The sequence below is a fragment of the Tenrec ecaudatus genome, chromosome 3 (assembly GCF_050624435.1).
Source record: "Tenrec ecaudatus isolate mTenEca1 chromosome 3, mTenEca1.hap1, whole genome shotgun sequence".
In the NCBI taxonomy this organism is placed as follows: domain Eukaryota; kingdom Metazoa; phylum Chordata; class Mammalia; order Afrosoricida; family Tenrecidae; genus Tenrec; species Tenrec ecaudatus.
The window spans coordinates 173,502,134-173,521,515 of record NC_134532.1 but is presented as its reverse complement, the minus strand read 5'-3'; the positions used below and the strand labels follow the sequence as shown (position 1 = coordinate 173,521,515).

Genomic DNA, 19,382 nt, shown 5'->3' with positions numbered 1-19,382 from the left:
AAGACCAGGACTGTACACTTCAGCCTAAGGAAAGTTTTATCTATATGAAAATTAAAATTATAAATAATGTGAAAGAAATAATGTCAACAAATCAGTGTGACTTCAGAACACATTTAGAGAGAAATGAAGGAGGCCTGAAAGGGGCATACAAAGTCCGCAAGTTCAAATGATCCCCCGCAGGACTACCTCAGGGGACTCGTCTCTCAGGGACTTGGCCGTGCACCTCACAGCGCTCTAATGGGGGGACTCAATGGGCAACTCCTGGGGTTGTGAAAAAGCCAAGTTTGCATGTGGTATCCATTACAGAAATATTAACGTTAAAAAATATGTAACTCAAATAAACTATGTACACATACCCAATAAAATACTCACTCTTCCAATGTAAATCTATTTAGTTGAGAAAAAGGCATGGTGGAGACATGTCGGGAATACATTTGACAGTTGTCAAGAATAAGGAAATGTAAAAGATGAGTACCTGTCTGAGTAGTGTATGTTATAAATGTATTAGCAACTATTTCCCCCCGTTTTCCTTCAAAGTCCTCATCTCCCTCATCTTCAGAGGAGCTGAAGTGTTCAACAAGCTTCTTGGCTGCGGCTTGATTAGCCTTTTTGATTTCCTCAAATTTTCGCTGAGACATTAACTCTGTTTAAAAGAGAGAGAAAAAAAGCTTTTAGTTTCTGTAAAACAATTTCTCAAAAAGACACAATATACTAATATATCATTTCTAAACATACAAAAAAGTTACTTTTAAAATGTTTGATTTCACTAAAATTCATGAGAAAAAGTATTTTCTGTACTTCTTGACACTAAGTAGAACACAACAAAAATGTTCACTTTTGCTAACTACCCTGATAAATGTGGCATATTGTTTGGAAGCATTGATTTTTATTTTAATTATTGTTCACAACCTTCCTAGCATTCAATCTCAAAATAAGGGCATTCATATAAATTAACATAGGATGTTTTTTATTTTATTTTAAAGTAGGATGTAGGGGGTGCTCCTGTGCTTATTCAAAGTACCCTGTCCTCTGTACTGCAGCCCCACCCAGCCCAGTGAGCAGAAAAGGTATTTATCGTATACCCATTGTTTACAATGGATAGCTTAAGCTCCAAGATTCTGTGCCTTGGATGAAATGTGGTCACAAAAAATTAGCATGCTAACACTAATACACTTTTAATGTTACCAATAACCTGCTTCTTACAATAACTTCATTCCAAAAAGAAATACATTTTAGAGTCAGTCTTCATCAGCTTTCTTTAGTACTGTTTGTTACATGGTTAAATCGCACTGTCTGTTACTTGGTTAAATAATAAGGCAAGAGATAATTAGATTGTTTCAAAGCACATATTCCCCAGGAGACTTTAAAGATCTTGAGAGCATAGACCATGGGTATCTTCGTCGAGTACTGTTAATAAATTCCTGCAGGCAGTGACCTGACTTAAGGAAGCAACCACAGTCTGCTAAATCGATCCTAATTAATAATTGCCCATAACTGAGAGGACTTTAAATTTGCTAATTTTACATCTCAAACTTATTAATTCTAAAATTTTACTAATTTAAAAGTCACTTCATTTTGAAATTGATGAGCCACTAGCAAGATGAAAGTTCCCTTTGGTGGAACACGCATTCTTAATGATGCTTTGTCTTTCATTCCACTCATGACAAGTCTTCCTCTGCTTGTTGCAGGCAGTTTGGTTAGGTTAACCAGTGTTACAAATAAAACTAGTGATATAGTGGGTTTTAAGTTGGGCTTCTAACCACAAATCCAGCAGTTCAAAATCACCAGCTGCTCCATGGGAGACAGAAGCTTTCTGCTCCTGTAAAGAAACCCACAGTGGCAGTTCTGCTACTCTGTCCTGTAAGGTTGCTATGAGTTTTAATTGGCTCAATGGCAGTGAGTCTGATCTTCTTGTTTTTTTAATACAGGTATATAGTAGCCACACCTATGAATCTTGGGGTATTAGACGAGAAAAAGAGCTCAAAAAATCAATCTGTAACAGGTGACAAGATTAATGTCATTAACCTATGGGAACTGCACTTCGGATACATTAGAAAAGGAGGAGGCACTGATTTGGGTGGATTTAAGGAAAACGTTAATAACCTGATAAATATATCTACCTAATATCAGCTCAAGGAGTGCTGACAGTGCAGTGGGTAAAGAGCTCCGCTGCCAACCAGGCCAGTGCTTTGAGCTCACTGGCGCTCTTTGGCAGAAAGATGTGGCAGTCAGTCGGAACTGATGGTTTGAAACTAAGGTGTAGCTCTAACTCTGTACCATAGGGTAACTCTTAGTAGGAAATTATTCCACAGCCACGGATAAACATAGCTCCAGGAAAGTTACATAAACATTGACATAACAACCTTCCTATATACAGACTTTGCATGCATTCAAATTATGGCAAGTTATGGGGCCCTAGTGGTTTAGAGCACTGGTTCTCAACCTTCCTAATGCCACCATAGGTTCCTCATGTTGTGGTGACACACACACACCCCAACCATCAAATTATTTTCATTGCTACTTTATAACTGCAATTTTGCTACTGTTATGAATTGGGCAACCCCTGTGAAAGAGGGTCATTCAACCCCAAAGGGGTCTCGAGAACCCCAAAGGTTGAGAACCGCTGGTTTAGTGGATTCCGCATTGGGCTGCTAACAGCATGGACAGGTCAAAGTCAACATTCCTTAGGAGAAAGATGAGGCTTCTACGCCATAAAGATTTACAGCCTTAGAAACCCACAGGGGAAGTCTACTCGTCCCTGTAAGGTCTATGAGTCAGAACTGAGATGGCAGTGAGACAGAGAACCACCCTTTACCACTCTTTGTTGGGGGGACAAGAGTGCACTGTGAACTACACACTACTCTGCAGGATGTACTTTGCTGATGCTCTCATTCTCATATGTTCATTCCCGGATGTTCAATTTTCCGAGGAACTGTTTCAAACACTGCCAGAGAGCAGGTTATGGCCTGGCATTCCAATGAAGTGCATTCCTATTGGAAGTTGCAATGAAGAGAGTATTGGGCAGTGTTCAATTGTAATGGCACTGAACTGAATTGTTTGTCCACAGATAGCCATTAAGACACTGACGTCATTGCTGCTGTACTGGTCCTGATTCCACTCTAGACCAGGCACAGACCGTGATGCCCTTACTCAGCATTTCATACCATAAGCAGCATCAGCTATTAATGTGAAATGAGGTCTTCAATTTACATCAGCAACAACTTTACAGCAGTCTTTGGAATGAAACCCAGCTAGCTGTAGACTGGGGACTGCCTGCCTATCTAGCATCTGCTACAGTGACTGTCAAATCTCAATTATCCAGGAAAGAAAGTTTGATTTCCTTCTAGCCACAGTATTCAAGAAAGTTTACCAAAACTGTTCATAGTTCTTAAAATTGTACTTTAGGTAGTGGGGGCATGGGGCACTAATCCACCCAAGGGGAGGGTATTGTTTATATCTCCACAGGGAAAGTGAGAGCAGACTTCAACCCAGTGCCGCAAGGTGTGAATGCAATATCCCAGCATGGAGTAGGGAACCAGTGGAGAGGTCTGGGAGGCTGGCCCCAACGCCATAAATTAAGTGGATTCCTGCCCCTTCCCCGTAAAGAATTTGTTCCAAAGGACGACATTGACTCTGCAGCTCCGAGAGATGGACATAACTGATCAGAGCACACGGGAGCAGATGAAGGGGCAGGAGGAGAGAGTGGAACACAGCCTGGCCCACCAGGCCATGAGGATGATGTTCCTGAATAGAGCAGCCAGTCCACAGAGAGAACATGGCTGGCCCCACTATGAGAAATGATGCCCCTCAGTGGCTAAGGGCGATACAGGGGACAGCACCGGAGACACAGTGTGGGAATCGCACCTGACCTGATCCCACCACACCGAGGCAAAGCACTGGGGGAGTGCAGCGGAACAGCAAGGGAATGGAGTGGCAAGGTCCCCAGGGAATGCTGAAAGTGGACTTTGGGGCCAGGGCATGGTGCCCCAACAGGCTGGACTGGAAAACGCTCCTAAGGGCCAGCAAACGATCCCTGAACTAACTACAAGCTTTTCTCTTGGGGAAAAAAAAAATTGTACCCTTTAACAACACCACCACCACCTCCATCACCTCCACCATCACCAGAGACTGCAAGCTAAGAGGATACCACCAACCAAGAGAAAACAGAAACAGCCCAAAGCTCAATGGCGCTCCCTCCAAAAATATATATTCATGTGGTTGTATAAATCTAAGCACAAAATAAAATGAATTCAGACATCATCCCCAAGGGGCAACACTCCATGAGTATGGGTAATTGAGAATAGGTGTGTTAGTGCAGGCAGCCTCAGCTAAAACATAGGATGAATGGGCACTGCCGCATCTTTCGGAAGAAGCCCCGATACCACCGTGAGAGGACATAAAATTTATGACTAGGATCCACAGACTAGAAGGTGCCACAGCCCAAAGCTTACAGGGCGGCAACGGGCGGGGGATGGGAAGGAGCATGACAGGGAATGTCCATGCCCAATCGAAATAGGATTTTTTTTCAAACTCAACCCAGCTGATTGCTGCCACGAACAACGGTGTTCCGCCATAAGGTGTTATTTAATAATATTTGAAATAAATAAACTTGTTAACCACAACTATGAGTTGTTTTCTTTTTAAGCAATTCCCATTATACAGGGTTGTGTTAACCTACCCAACACAGATCCCCGGGCACAATTGGCAACTTATTGATCCAGGTGGCCAAACAAAGTGGGAAACACGCGCACAGGGCAGAGAAATAACAAATAATCCGTTCAAACTAAGAGGAAAAGTGTGTGATGGGCATCTGCCTGAACGGTGTGTGAAGTGGGGAGCAAACATAAACTCCCCGCAGAGGCGGAAAGGAGGGAATGAGCGAAGGCGAGGGCAGGGGCGTCCGGACGCGCCGCTCGGGCGGCGGGCAGGAGCGGAGCTCACCACTGGCGACGGAAGTCTGCGGCGCCTCGGACCCCGCGGGGCTGTTCCGGGCCGGGCCTCCGGAGCCGAAGCCGGGGCGAGCGGCGCCCGCCGACTCCTTCTCTCGACCTCCCCCGGCGCCGCGGAGACGGACTCCATTTCCGGAGGAGGGGGCCGCGGTGGCCCGCCCTCGAGCTCGGCCTCGGCCACCGGCCACCTGGCGCCAGGAAGCTTCCATACCTGCAAAGGGGAAAGCAAACACAAGGCGGTGGGGGGTGGGTGGAAGGAGTGCGAACGTGGCGGATGGCGAAGGGGAGCTAAGAGCCCGCGAGAGAGAGCCTGGTCGGATGAGCAGGGAGAGAGGGAGGGGTCGCTCGCTGCGGGGCTGGGACAGCGTCGAGCAGGTCGCGGGCCTGCCCCTCCCGGAGGGCGAACCCCTGCCTTGGAGAACCCCTGAGGGAAAGGTTAAGAAGGAAAATGGACCGCAGGGCAATAAGCACTCAGCCTCGGGGAGCGAGAAGCCGGGAGAAAGAAAGCACCGCCTCAGCTTCAGAAGCCCGACGAGAGGGAAAGCAGCAAACTGACCCAGCGATTCCAGCCGGGAACCAACTGCAGTAGCGGAACCTCCAGCAAGCTACATCTCCTTACCGACACTGCCCGCCCCTAGCGACTACAATTCCCAGAAGCCCCCGCCCACGGCCCTGCGATGCGTGGCAGCGCTGGCCGCTTCCTAGGACGACGTGGCGCGAGAAGGCGTGTGCTCGGGAAGGCGGACTCCGGGCGCGTGCGCGGACCGTGCTGGACCATTAGGAACTACAACTCCCAGCGTGCTCTGGGGTGCGCCAACGCCAAGTCCCCGAAGGGCGCAAAGTTGGGAAGGTACAGCGCGGGCCAGCTGAAACTGGAGGTTGCAGCTGCTTCTCCGCGACTTCCGCAATCCTAGTTGGGTTTCTAGACTTTACCCAGGAAATCGAAATTGGCTGTCGGCCATCTTTAACCTTCCCTTCAGCTCTTTAAGTGCACGAGGATTCTCGCTGACAGAAAAAAAATCGCTGACAATGGAAACACTCCTGGTCAACGTCTAGGAAGATGGAGGGAAAGCTAGGGGAGCATTGCAGGAAAGTGTCTCAAATAGGAAACATACCCTTCTGAATTACTAATGGACATAGAAGATAAATCTAACCAAAGGTACTGTTGGGGCCGGAGCGGGTGCGGGTGGGGGCGGGGGTGTGGGTGGACGGGACAGGGAAACTGGAAAATAACTCAGCTGAATAACTGTAGTAAAATGTACAAATCCAAGGACTGCCGCGAGAGAAGTCTCTCCCACCGTGGGCATGCGTGGTGGGGAAGGAAAGACCCCCAAAGAAACCTTGTTACTGATTATAATAATACAAGTCACATCCACGGGTGCCATGCCATAGGAACGATTGTGAGGACGGAGCCGTCCTAGGGCTTAGACAGTGTTTGACTATGTTGTGCTTAAGGACGCTATGGGTCGGAACCGACTCCAAGGCACAGTACAACCACCACCACAAGCGCCATGGCGGTTTACCGTGCCTTAGACCATCGCCATGACACCTCCAGTCCGACCGATTAAGAGTCAAGGGTGGACCCGTACTGATCCCAACCGCAGGTCTCAATAAACAGACCCTTTCCTCCTCCTAGTTAACATATATTTCTAAAGGTGAAGTATCTCTGCATGGTACCACCCTGGGTCATCACTCCGTAGAGACCAAGCTGTTAACTCCTTCCGAACCTAAAGTTCGCTTTGAAGTAAATGCTTCCCTGAGCGAGACCCTTTGCCTGTGTTAATAGTTTCTACTGCAGTTGGGCCACTGATTCTGTGATTTCATCAGACGGCGTGGAGCACCAGGCCAAGGACCTCCAGAGAGGTTGAGTGCTATCCTAGTGCTATCCTTGATAGTGTAGTGGATTGCGGGGGTTGGGGTTGGGGGGAACTAACCCAAGGCTAGCAGTCTCGGAAACCTACAAGACCAGTTCTACCATTATTGAGTCACTATGAGTCAGAAATGACTCAATGCAGTAGTTACTTTTTTGTTGCTTTTTTTAAGTACTCTCTTGAACATCCACCAATTGTCTGTCAGTTTGTTGTACTGCGGTGGCTTGCTTTTGCATTCCTGGGATGCTGAAAGTGATGTCACTGGTATCTGAAACAGTAAGCAGGGTCACCCAAAGAAGATAGATTTCAGCAGAACTGCCAGACAAAGAACAAACTAGGAAGAAGGAATCAGCTGCCCACTCTGGAGTAAGGAGCCGCTGAAAACTTTATTCTTAGCTTCAAAACATATCAGATATTCTTGTTGGGTGATGTCTAGTCAGTTCTGACCCATAGAGACCCTATGTATATGCCATCCTCATAATTGTTCTTATGCTTGAGCCCATTGTTGGAGCTACTGTGTCATTCCATCTTGCCCATCTTCCTCTTTTTTGCTGCCCCTCTGGGGGATAAGTTGTTTGCTCGTAGGCAAACAGAACAGGGCTACCACTTTCTACAGTTTGTGACCCAAGCCATGGGAACTGATGAGCAATCTCTGCCTGAGATAGACACTTGCCTGCTGTTCCCTGACTAAAGCTACAAAAGGCACGGCGGGAGTCTGCAAACTTATTAGTTACTTCGTGTTCCCAGCCTCATCCTCCCCTCTCATTTGTGCATACCTGACTGATGTGTTCATGCATCTTTGTAACCCTTCAAGGAATTTTGAACTACCATTGTGTAACCTTGTCACGAGTTACAGTCTACATGCAGGAAAGGTATTTAAACTGTCTCTAAGAAAGGTTGAGGCCCTGGAGTGTCTGTGCTTCAGGAACCCCCATTCTCCAACTGCATCTATCTTTTATCTATAAATCTTCTCATTGCATACCCCTCTTTGATCCCATTAGTAACTTAAGATAAAATATTATCTTACACCTCTCTACCAAACAATGTCCTTCTCCAGGGATTAGTCTCTCCTGACAACATATCAAAAGTATCTGAAACAAAGTCTCACCCATCTTTTCTTCTACAATGTAGTTAGGTGCCATTGAGTCAGTTCTGACCCATAGCAACCCTACACACAACAGAACAAAACACTGCCTAGTCCTGGGCCACCCCTATAAGCGTTCTTGTACCTGAGCCCATTGTTGCAGCCATGGAGTTAATCCATCTTATTGAGGACCTTTCTCTTTTTTACTGCCCTTCCGCTTTACAAAGCATGGTGCCCTTCTCCATAGACTAGTCTCTCCTGACAATATGTCCAAAGTATGTAAGATGAAGTCTTTCCTTCCTTGCCACTAAGGAGCACTGTAGTGCTAATTACGGAAGACCTGATAAGCTGTGGGAAGACATCTTCCCAAAAGGGAAGAGCATGCTCAGTGCATGAAACCGAAAACAAAAACAAAAAAAACCCCGCAAGATAAAATAAGCCTCAAGTTGCAATCTTGAAAAATTCTATGGCAACATATTGAAAGATATTGGAAGCACCAAAAAAAGATAGAAAGAATACAGAGTCACCAAATCGAAAAGAACTGGTTGGCATTCAACCATTTTAAGAAGTAGCATATGAGCAAGAACCAGTGGTGCTGAAGGAAGAAGTCCAAGCTGTGATGGAGACATTAGTCAGAAAACAAGACTCCAGGAATTGGTGGAATACCCATTGAAGTATTTCAACAAGCAGATGAAGCATGGAAGCACTCACTAGTTTATGCCAGGAAATTTGGAAGACTGCTACTTGGTGATCCATAATTTTATTCATTCCAAAGAAAGATGATTGAGCTGAGTGCTCAAATTACTATAGAATAATGTAATTCATAGCACATGCTTACAGTATAGAACAATATCATTAATATCACATGCAAGTAAAATTTTGCTGAAGATCATCCAACAGGAAGACTGCTACTTGGTGATCCATAATTTTATTCCAAAGAAAAATGACCTAGCTGCATGCTCAAATTATTATAGGATAATGTAATTCATAGCACATGCTTACAGTATAGAACAATATCATTAATGTCACATGCAAGTAAAATTTTGCTGAAGATCATCCAACAAAGGCAACAATACAGCATTGAGAGGGAGCTGCTGAGGTTTAAGCCAGATTCAGAAGAAGATTAGAACAAGGGATATCATTAATGACAACAGCTGGATCTTGGCTAAAAGTAGAGAATACTATAAAGATGTTTAAATTTGTTCTAGTGACTGTGCTAAAGCATTCAACTGTGTGAACCATAACCAACTATAAATTGCCTTGAGAAGAATGAGACTCCCAGAACAGCACACCATTCTATTGCAGAACCTGTACATTGGTCAAGAGGCAAGAACCAGCCATTCTATGAACAGAGCAAGGTATTGCATGGTTTAAAATTAGGGAAGGTGTGTGTCAGGGTTGTGTCCTTTCCCTATACTTACTTGAACTGCATGCTGAGCATAACATTAGAGAAACTGGATTTTATGGTGAAGAATGTGGCATTCAGATGGGAGGAATGCTAATAGCCTGTGACATACAGATGACACACTTTTGCTTGCTAAAAGCAAGAGAACTTGAAACACTTGATCATGAAAATCAAGGATCACAGCCTCCAGTATGGATTGTAGCTCGACGCAAACAAAATCAGAATAATCTTAATTGGACCAGTAGATAGCATAAGAATGTTTCATGGATTCATGAGGTGGAAGTGTGGGGAGGGAGGAAAAAAATAGGAACTGATAACAGGCTCAAGTAGAAAGAAAATGTTTTGAAAATGATGTTGGCAACATAAGTACAAATGTGTTTGATACAGTTGATGTATGGATTGTTATAAGAGCTGTAAGAACCTCCAATAAACTGAAAAAAAATTTTTTTAAAGGAGAGACCAAAACCTAACCAAAGGAATTTCCCTGCTATTGTGGTGATGTTGACTCTTAACAATGCTATAGAGCAGAGCGGCACTGCCCCTGTGAGTTTCCTAGCGTGTAACTCGTTATGGAAGTAGAAAGCCCCGTGGTTCCACTGGTAGTTTCAAACGGCTGCCTTTGCAGTTAACAGTATCATGCATTGGTGTCAGGACAGCAGAAAAGAGAAAGACCTTCTGGACCATGGATTGATGCAGTGGCTACACTGATGGGCTCAAACATAACAACAGTGATGACCGTACAGGACCAGCTACTATCTCATTGTGTTGTAGTACATGGGGTCATCGTAAGTTGGAATGGACTCAACGGCACCTGACAACAACAACAGCACGCAAATCCTCCAAGATGTCTCTGAAGTGGTGAAGGCTGCAGAGACCAGATACCTCAGAGAATAATGAGGCAAGGAGACTTAGAGGAGTTGCACCTTCGTTTGCATTGTAGGACCAAGCGATAGGCAGGCTGGCTTCATGGCCCATGAAGGCAAAGGCCAATGCATCACGTGGCTGAGAGGCTGAGTACTGGAGAGAGATTTTGATGCTGGCTGAGGAGACCAATGACTGTCTTCACTGTTTGCTGATCCTGACTTGTGGTAACCTGTTAACTTCCCTGTCGCTGGGAGTATTGTCTGTGAGCTCTGTGTGGCCACTTCAAAGAATTCTTAAACCCAGCATAGATGCAGAGTGGCATCGGAACAAAGATTGGTGTCAAAATAGGTGAAAAAGGATAGAGTGTAGAGGTTTGCCTGACTCCTGTCTTGGGGCAATAGGGAAACCCGAGGAGGTTAGATATGGCCACCTCTCCTGCCATTTACAGCTGCACCGAACAGCAGCACAGAAAGAAGAAAGGAAAACATGCTAGAAGAAGCCTGAGATGGTTGTGAGCGTAAGACCAATGGACAGCGGTGATAAATTTCCTTAGGTCTCTTTGAAGTTAATTTGTCATTTCATCTGGTATGGCTCAGATGAGATCAGCAGTAGTGAGCCCAATCTATGCAGATCCTTTCCAGGCGTGTCATTGGTTTATTCTGATGTACTTATTTTTCCAGTGTTTGCATCAAAAAACTATGATGCTAGAAACAAATATGGACTGAGAGCACCTCAGACAGATAAATTTATCATTCATTTCCACAAATTACTGTTACACAATGGACCTTGTAATACATGCTTGTCTTTCATCTGTGGTCTAAATATAGGACTCATTATATCTCTGAATGTGTTGGGGGGAAATCCTCTAAATACTGGAGCAGAACATCCTACAAGTATAATTGACATTAAAATATCTCCTAGAAGGAAAATAGAATAAACTATCTGGAATCAGATTGACTCAAGAAGTAACAAACACCCCAAGTAAGCATTTTATTTCTACGATCAGCAGTGTGAGGAGTTACTGTCTTCGGGTTTTGTCTGAAGAGGCCTCCAGAATCTTGACTAATATGCACTCTTTCTCCCCTAATTGCATGATTTTCATCATCTCCTAAGGGCTAAAATGAACTATTTCCTCATTTAAGCAATTCTAGTTACTATTCTCTAGAGGATATTTTTTTAATTGCCAGTAGTGACCCATCAATTAATCATGGTATCAGTTCCATGACTTGTTACAATTATTTTTCAAATGACTAGAATAGACAAAATAAGAAATTCAAGAGTTTGTTGCATTTTATAAGGGTAAGTATTTTCTGAAAGATTTGTTTTTTTCCAGGTCACAATGCAAAACGTATTTTTTTGTGAATTGTAATCAGTGAAGTTTAGATAAAACTTTTCTGGAAATAGTGCCTATTGCACCTATTTCCTCAGAAATATATTTTTTCTTTTCTTTAAAGTTCTGCTGAATATTCACTTCCAAGAATCATTTGTTCCCCAGTGAGAATAGCCACCCTGTAGTTTTGTGTGTGTGTGTGTGTGTGTGTGTGTGTGTGTGTGTGTGTGTGTGTGTGTGAAAACTGCAATGAATACCTGGAAAAGTACAAACAGGACAGCAGATCCAGGGACTAATAGATCACTCTGTGTTGTCAGTTGCTGACAAGTGGGATCTGACTCATGTACAACAGAATGAAGTACTTCCCAGTTGTGTTAGGTTGAGTTCTCTAAAGAAGCCAAGGCAGTGACACTTATATGTCTTTGTATAAAGAGCTTTATATCACAAATAGTAAATCCAGTCTGGCTCGAGCCAGGCTTCTTCTGACTTGTTAAAGCTAATGAAAAGGAGGCAAGATGATGAAGCAGACACACCAGAGGGCGCAGGCTGAGGGTGCAGAGGTCATATAAACTCCAAACGGGCCACATGAACCGTTGCTGAGGCTCCTGGGGTGGGTAAACAGTGCAACAGATGAGGAACTGGATGCAACTGGTCCAGCATGGGCAGAAGGCAAAGTGCTGAAGAGAGTTCTCCATTCATTCTCTCTCTTACAAAAGGCCACATCCCAGTGGAAGTCTCATCAGGCTGCAGCCTGATAACTTAAGTTTGAGCTCTGCCCCTACTCGTACCCAGGAGTGTCTAGTTGACGCAATCCCTAACCGTCACAGACCACCCCATGTCAACTTGACAGTTGAACATAGCTCTTTAACTGCACACAATCACCAAACTAAGACAATAATAAAGTCATACTTAGTCCCTACCATGACACAACTAATTCACGCACAGCTGAAAATGCACTAACCCCATTTTCATCATATCAAAAACAAAACATATATATATATAGAGAGAGAGTTTGTTTTTGTAAAGGCCGTTTTATTGGGGGCTCTTACAGCTCTTATAATAATCCATACATCAATTGTATCACTATTACGCAAATTTGTGCATATGTTGCCATCATTTCTCAATATTTACTTTCTATTTGAACCCTTGTTAACAGCTCTTTTTTAAAAATCATTTTATTACAAGGATCCACATGTGACCTCTTCACTGGGAGAGGGACAGCAGAGAAGGGGGGAAGGGAGACTCCGGATAGGGCAAGATATGACAAAACAACGATGTATAAATTACCAAGGGCATATGAGGGAGGGGGGAATGGGGAGGGAGGAGGGGAAAAAAAAGAGGACCTGATGCAAGGGGCTTAAGTGGAGAGCAAATGCCTTGAGAATGATTGGGGCAGGGAATGTATGGATGTGCTTTATACAATTGATGTATGTATATGTATGGATTGTGGTAAGAGTTGTATGAGTCCCTAATAAAATGTAAAAGAAGAAAAGAGAAAAAAAAATCCTTTTATTGGACGCTCATACAACTCTTATCATAATCCATACATACATCCATTGTCTCAAGCACATATGTACATTTGTTGCCTTCATCAGTCTCAAAACATTTGCTTTCTACTTGAGCCCTTGGTATCAGCTCATTTTTCCCCTTCCCCACCCCCCTCCCTCATGAACCCTTGATAATTTATGAATTATTATTTTGTCATGTCTTACACTGTCCGGCGTCTCCCTTCACCCACTTTTCTGTTAGACAGGGAGAGGGTTATATGTAGATCCTTGTAATCGGTTCCCACTTTCTACCCCACCTTCCCTCTACCCTCCCGGTATCGCCACTCTCACCGCTGGTCCTGAGGCGTTAATCTGTCCTGGATTCCCTGTGTTTCCAGTTCCTATCTATACCAGTGTACATCCTCTGGTCTAGCCACATTTGTAAGGTAGAATTGGGATCATGATAGTGAAGGAGGAAGAAGCATTAAAAAACTAGAGGACAGTTGTATGTTTCATCGTTGCTATACTGAACCCTGACTGATTTGTCTCCTCCCCAACACCCTACCATAAGGGGATGTCCACTTCCCCACAGACATTTTATCTGTAACAAACCAAAAATATTTAATACATACATACACATAGGACTTACTCATAACAAATGTAGGCCTAGTTTCTGCAGTGGGTCACGTTGCTGTAGCTGGTATTTAAAACTAGCTTCTTCCACTATCCATTCTGTTTTACTTTTACTCACAATGAGTACCCCAGCTGGGCATGGTTCTTTGCCCAGTGAGGTGACCAGATGTTCATTCCTGTGACTGATCTATTAACAGTCATGTCAGAAGTAGGTGCTGTACTTTACCATCGCCTTTAACCCTAGAACTCCGTAGTACTAAGAGGCGACCTAAGGAATCTCCTGCAGTCTAGATAGATTCTTTTTCACTCCCATTGTGCAATACTTGTCTGTCAGTTTGTTGTGCTGTGGTGGTTTGTGTGTTTCTGTAATGTTAGAAGCTGTCGCACTGGTTTTCAAATGCCAGCAGGTCACCCTGCGTGAACAGGTTTCAGCAAGAGTGGGTACATGTTGGGCAGCGACCCTAATGATCAGAAGTTCAAAACCACCAGCAGCTCCACAGGCGAAAGACTGGGCTTTCTTCTCGGCTTTCTACTCCGCTAAGCAGTTACAGTCTTGGAAACCCACAGGGGGATCACTATGAGTCAGCATTGACTCGATGGCAGCAAATTTGTTTGTTTCCAGACTGAGAGACAGCTAAGAAGGACTCAGTTGCCCACTTGGGAGGAAGGAACTGCTGAAACCCTCATGCATAGATTTGAAACATTGTCAGATACTGAAAGACTAATGAATGGAAGAACATTGCCAGAGATGGTGTTGGAGCATGGGCCCCTTTGGTTGGAGAGCAGTCAAAGTATGACTAAGGAGGAGCTGCTTTCTCAGAGAAGTAGCGTCCAGCATAATGATGTGAATCTCTCCACTCAAAGTTTTATTGACTATGCAGTAGTATTCAACTGTGTGGGCCATAATAAACTGTGGATAACCTTGAGAAGAGTAGGAATTTCAGAACACTTCATCGTGCTCATGAGGAATTTGTACATGGATGAAGAGGCAGTTATGTGACCAGAACCAGGGCATACTGCATGGCTTAAAATCAGGGTTGTATCCTCTCACCCATCCTTATTCATTCTGTATACTGAGTAAATCATCAGAGAAGCTGGATAATATGAAATAGAAGGTGATGTCAGGATTGGAGGAAGGCTTATTCACCACCTGTGATACGCACATGACACAATCTTGCTTGCTAAAAGTGAGGAAGACTTGAAGCACTTGCTGATGAAGATCAATGATTGCAGCTTTCAGTGTGGATTAAGACTCGGTGTAAAGAAGACCCAAATTCTCACAACTGGACCAAAAGGTAGCATCATGATAAACTGAGAAAAGGATGAAGTCAGTTATTTTGTCTTGTTTAGCTCCACAATCAATTCTCATGGAAGCTGTAGTCAAGAGATCAAAAGACATGTTGCATTGTGTACATCTGCTTCACAAGACCTCTTTATTGGAGTATTGAACAGTAAAGATTTTACTTTGAGGACCAAGGTGCACCTGAACCAAGCCATGGTATTTTCAATTGCCTCAGATGCATGTGAAAATTGGAACTTGAATAAGGAAAACTGAAGAAGAATTGACATTTAAATTATGATACTGGCAAGAGTATTTAAAGTACCATGGACTGCTAAAAGGACAAACAAATCTGGCTTGGGAGAAGTATGGCTAGGGTGCTCCTTAGAGGCAAGGATGGCAAGACTTTGTCGTACATACTTTGTACATATGGTAAGGAGACATCAAACCCTGACAAGGGCATCATATTCGGTAACGTGGAAGGGTAGTGAAAGAGGAAGGCCCTCAATGAGATGGATCGCATCAATGGACGCAGGCATGGGAACAATTGTGAGGATGACACAGGACTGTGCAGTGTTGCATTCTATTACACATAGGGTCATTATGGGTTGGAACCCACTCAATGGCACCTAACAAAAACACCACCAATACCTGGGGCATTTTATATTTGATTGCATATAAATGTTTGCAATATGATTAACCTGCGATAGTAGGGTTGGGTTTTGTGTTAACTTGGCTAGACCAAAATTCTTAGTAGTTTGGCAGTTGAACCCTCCCCCATGATGTGATCTAACATAATGTAATCAATTACATGATAAGATCTGCTATGAACAGCAAAGTGGTTATGGGAGGACTAGGGTGGATTCTCTACTCCTTATTCAGGTTACATCCTTGATAATGTTTCCCTTGTGGTGTGGTCTACTTCAGACATGTAAGTATATATCCTGGAGAACTTCTTACTTCTCACTGGTCTGGATCCTGCATCTAGCTTGTTGACCTCTGGTTCTTCAGACTTGAGCCCACCATATTACCTGTCAATCCTAGGAGCCATCAGTGTCTGCATTTGCCCTGCTAACTTCAGATTCATCTGTTTCTGCATCCACCCTTTATGGTCTTCCTGCTTCATCTTTCTGCTTCCTGGCTTGTCTTCCTGCCTCCTCATTTACCTGTCCCGGCAGCTACATGAATCAGAAAAATCCTCCACATTAACATCTGGCCCACACAACTGATCCAGACTGGGCTTGCCTGCTTCTACCACAGTATGGGCTACTTTCTTGATTAAATTAATTCTTTTACATATATGTATATGCATATGTATATATTCATATCCAGCCTAACACAGTTAACCTACATTACATATTTTTGTATTTTTATGTGTTTATTTTGTATTTGTTTATACTGCAAAGAAGCACTTAACTTTCTGGTTTGCACAAGGACCAGGAAAACAGTCCCCCTACACAAGGTAAATGATACAGGTGACATTAGCTCAGGAGTATTAAACAAGAAATTCATGGGAGTTTAATATCAAACTCTAAATAGGGAATTTCTAAAACAGAAAAAATTGTCCATTATTTCAGTCAAGTAAAAGTTAACTCAGATTTTCATCACCCAGGAATCTTGTCTCTAATGAATTACCATTTCCCAGTTATTATAAATTACAAATATAAAAGATTACAATCAAGGTATGTTTTAGAGTACCATACATACTCAAGTATAAGCTGACCGTAATCTCAGCCGAGGCACCTAATTTTCACCACAAAAACTGCATTAAAAATGTGCCGGAAAACTCTGCTTACACACGAGTATATACGGTATTTTGTCAGTATAGTTCTTTGGTAATTTCACATAATTTGTTCTCTCTAGGCATTGTGAAATCATACCTGAATGAAGCAATGGAAGTATGTGTAAGGCACAGCTATGAATTACCAGTATTCATGGCAAATTAAGCCAGGAGCCCTGGTGGTGTCGTGGGTTACGAGTCAGGCTGCTAACCGCTTAGAGCCACTGTGGCAGAAAGACGCAAACGTTTGCTTCTGTGGAGAGTTGCAGTCTTAGAAATCTATAGGGTGGTTCTGCTCTGCCCTGTTGGGTCACTATCAGTACCCTAACTCCTCAGGATCATAAATCGGAATAGACTCCAGGGCAGTGAGATTGGTTTTGGTTAATTCAAATTAAGGAAATGAGTGACTTATGAAATTTTAAAAATGAATGAAAAAAATTGCGTTCCAATCCTAAAGATCTGGTGGCGATAGGCAATTTTTTTCTGTCTTAAATGGCCCGAGCAGTCGCACTGCTTCCCTCAGTATTTCTACTGAGATTAGCGATTAAGCCACTAAGGAGACCATGAAACACCATGGACTTTGGAGCCACCACAGTACCTGTGCTCCTCAAGATTATGAATCTTTGTGACAAATCCAGGAAACAGCTCCCCGCTCCCTAAAGACTAAACTTAAGTAGCTTCTTGGATCAAGTCCAACTGGCTGAAGCTCAGCCCAGATAAAACAAAAATGATCCTAATTGAAAAGAGAAGAATTTGGCTATCTGACAGGAAATCCAATATCAAATCTTTAAGGGACGTTGATTGTTAAGCTGGTGAGTAATTTTGTGGTAAATTGCTATTTTCAGAATCCCCAAAGGATGTAATCCTGAAAAATGAGTCCTTTCACCTCTGATTATTTAGGAAACCAAGACCTAGATATAAAATGCAATTCCAGTAGGTATTGTCTTGAATCTGTTCAATATCCACTTTCACTTGCTTAAAGTAAAAACTTTCAGAGAATAGGTATGTTTTCTCCAAGCAGAACCCCATAGAACACTGAACTTGGCTTCTGTAGAAAGCCATCAAGCAGAGTTTCAATGTGAATTAAAAGCTGAGCCAATAAACTAGCCATATGAATTTCTTTCCTTTCTCTCCTCCTTTCTTTTTGCTATTGAAAAGAAATTTATAGAGGACAATATACACACATTTATCTAACTTTCTCAGCCTTAGTATTTGGACTTATTTGCTTCAGGGTCTTTTAAATGATAGATGTCCCTGAGTAGTACAATTGGTTTGTGTTCAGCTACAACTCTGGCTCCGGCTCCGGTTCCTAATGTTGGCAGCTCAAACACTGGCTCCATGAAGGAGATGCTGGAGAACTGTTTCTGCAGTGGAACAGCCATGAAAATCCTGTGGAGCCGTTCTACTCTGTAGCACGTGGATGCACATGAGTGAGAATCGACTCACAGGCAACAGATTTTCTTTCTCTGGTTTGATTTAATGTTAAATAGGATAGCGCAGACAGTTGAAAGCCTTTGTTTTCCGCCCACTCTCCCTGTCTGGTATCTATTCGCGCACTCTGTCTTTTTAAGTGGTTTTAAAACTTTTACTTCATAGGCATTGTCTTGGACTAAATTGTGCCTTCCTTGAAATATGTGTAACTTGGCCATGACTCACAGAGGTTTGGCAATTGTGTAACATGCTCCCTCCTGGAACCAGTGTCCTTGTTTGCTGGACAGAAGTAGGCAAAGGGAAAAGAGGTACTGATAGCAGGCAGAAATCAGGCAGAAATTGTAACACAGAGGGTGGAGGTGGGTTTCAGTACATCTCCAGCACAAAGGAAAGTGAAGGGCAGATAAGATACATTTTCTCATCAGTGGAAGAGAAGAGACATAGTGAAAAGACTGGGAAAAGACAAGATGTTCATACTAGCCCCCACAATGGCTGAATAGATTCTTGGGTTTGGGGTCTGAGACAAGAGCACAGTATAAAGTCTGGGGTGCTCAGATGCTGTGATGCACATACCGGTCCATGTAAGAAGACCAGCCAGTAGCAGAAGAAAGCCAGCCTATGGTGGGAAGTCCACCGTTAGCAGAATATAAGGTCCTGCTTTAGTTTGCCAGGCCTTTTTAACTAGCTAAAGACTCATTGGAGTCTTTTCCAAAGTATCCCCTCTTCAGTAAACTCACCCGTCTGTTCAACCCTTTGCTCTGACTGGTCTGAATTTTGTCCCTCACCTAGAGTCTTTCTTGACGCAGGGCAGGAACTGAGAAGTAGAGAGGCTTAAGACACCCTCAACTCCTAAGATGTGAGGGAATGCAGTTCTGTCTGTTAAAGCTCCACTTGTCATATTTCTGGGATAGCGCTGATAACTAAGAGGATATTTAGTACCAGGAGGAGGGCACTTTTCTCTGCTTCCTAATCTGTTTAGCAACAAGCACAAGGGAACCTTTTTTTTTTAATCACTTTATTGGGGGGTTCCTAACAGCTCTTATAACATTCCATATATTGTGTCAAGCATATTTGTACATACGTTGCCATCATCATTTTCTAAACATTTACTTTCTGAGCTCTTGGTATCAGCAACTCTTCCTCCCCCTCCCCATGACCCCTTGATAAATTATAAATTATTATTGTTTTCATGTCTTACACCAACCGCTGTCTCCCTTTACCCACATTTCTATGGTTCATCCCCCAGCGCGGGGGAGGGGGGGTGTCGAG

At 43.4% G+C, this 19,382-nt stretch overlaps 1 protein-coding gene and 1 pseudogene across 1 annotated transcript in view; one reads left to right on the top strand and one right to left on the bottom strand.

Annotated features, from left to right (window-relative positions):
- NFXL1 (nuclear transcription factor, X-box binding like 1) overlaps nt 1-5,632 on the bottom strand; it is a 58,988-nt gene extending 53,356 nt beyond the window's left edge. The window contains exons 1-3 of the mRNA XM_075544372.1: nt 5,506-5,632; nt 4,942-5,160; nt 476-643 (exon numbers count right to left, since the gene is read on the bottom strand). Of these exons, the coding sequence (XP_075400487.1) occupies nt 476-643; nt 4,942-5,158 (385 nt within the window). The 5' untranslated portion in view covers nt 5,159-5,160; nt 5,506-5,632. The remainder of the gene's footprint in view (nt 1-475; nt 644-4,941; nt 5,161-5,505) is intronic.
- Nucleotides 5,633-5,643: 11 nt separating this feature from the next.
- The window catches only part of LOC142442907 (mediator of RNA polymerase II transcription subunit 14 pseudogene), an 82,701-nt pseudogene continuing 68,962 nt past the window's right edge, over nt 5,644-19,382 (top strand).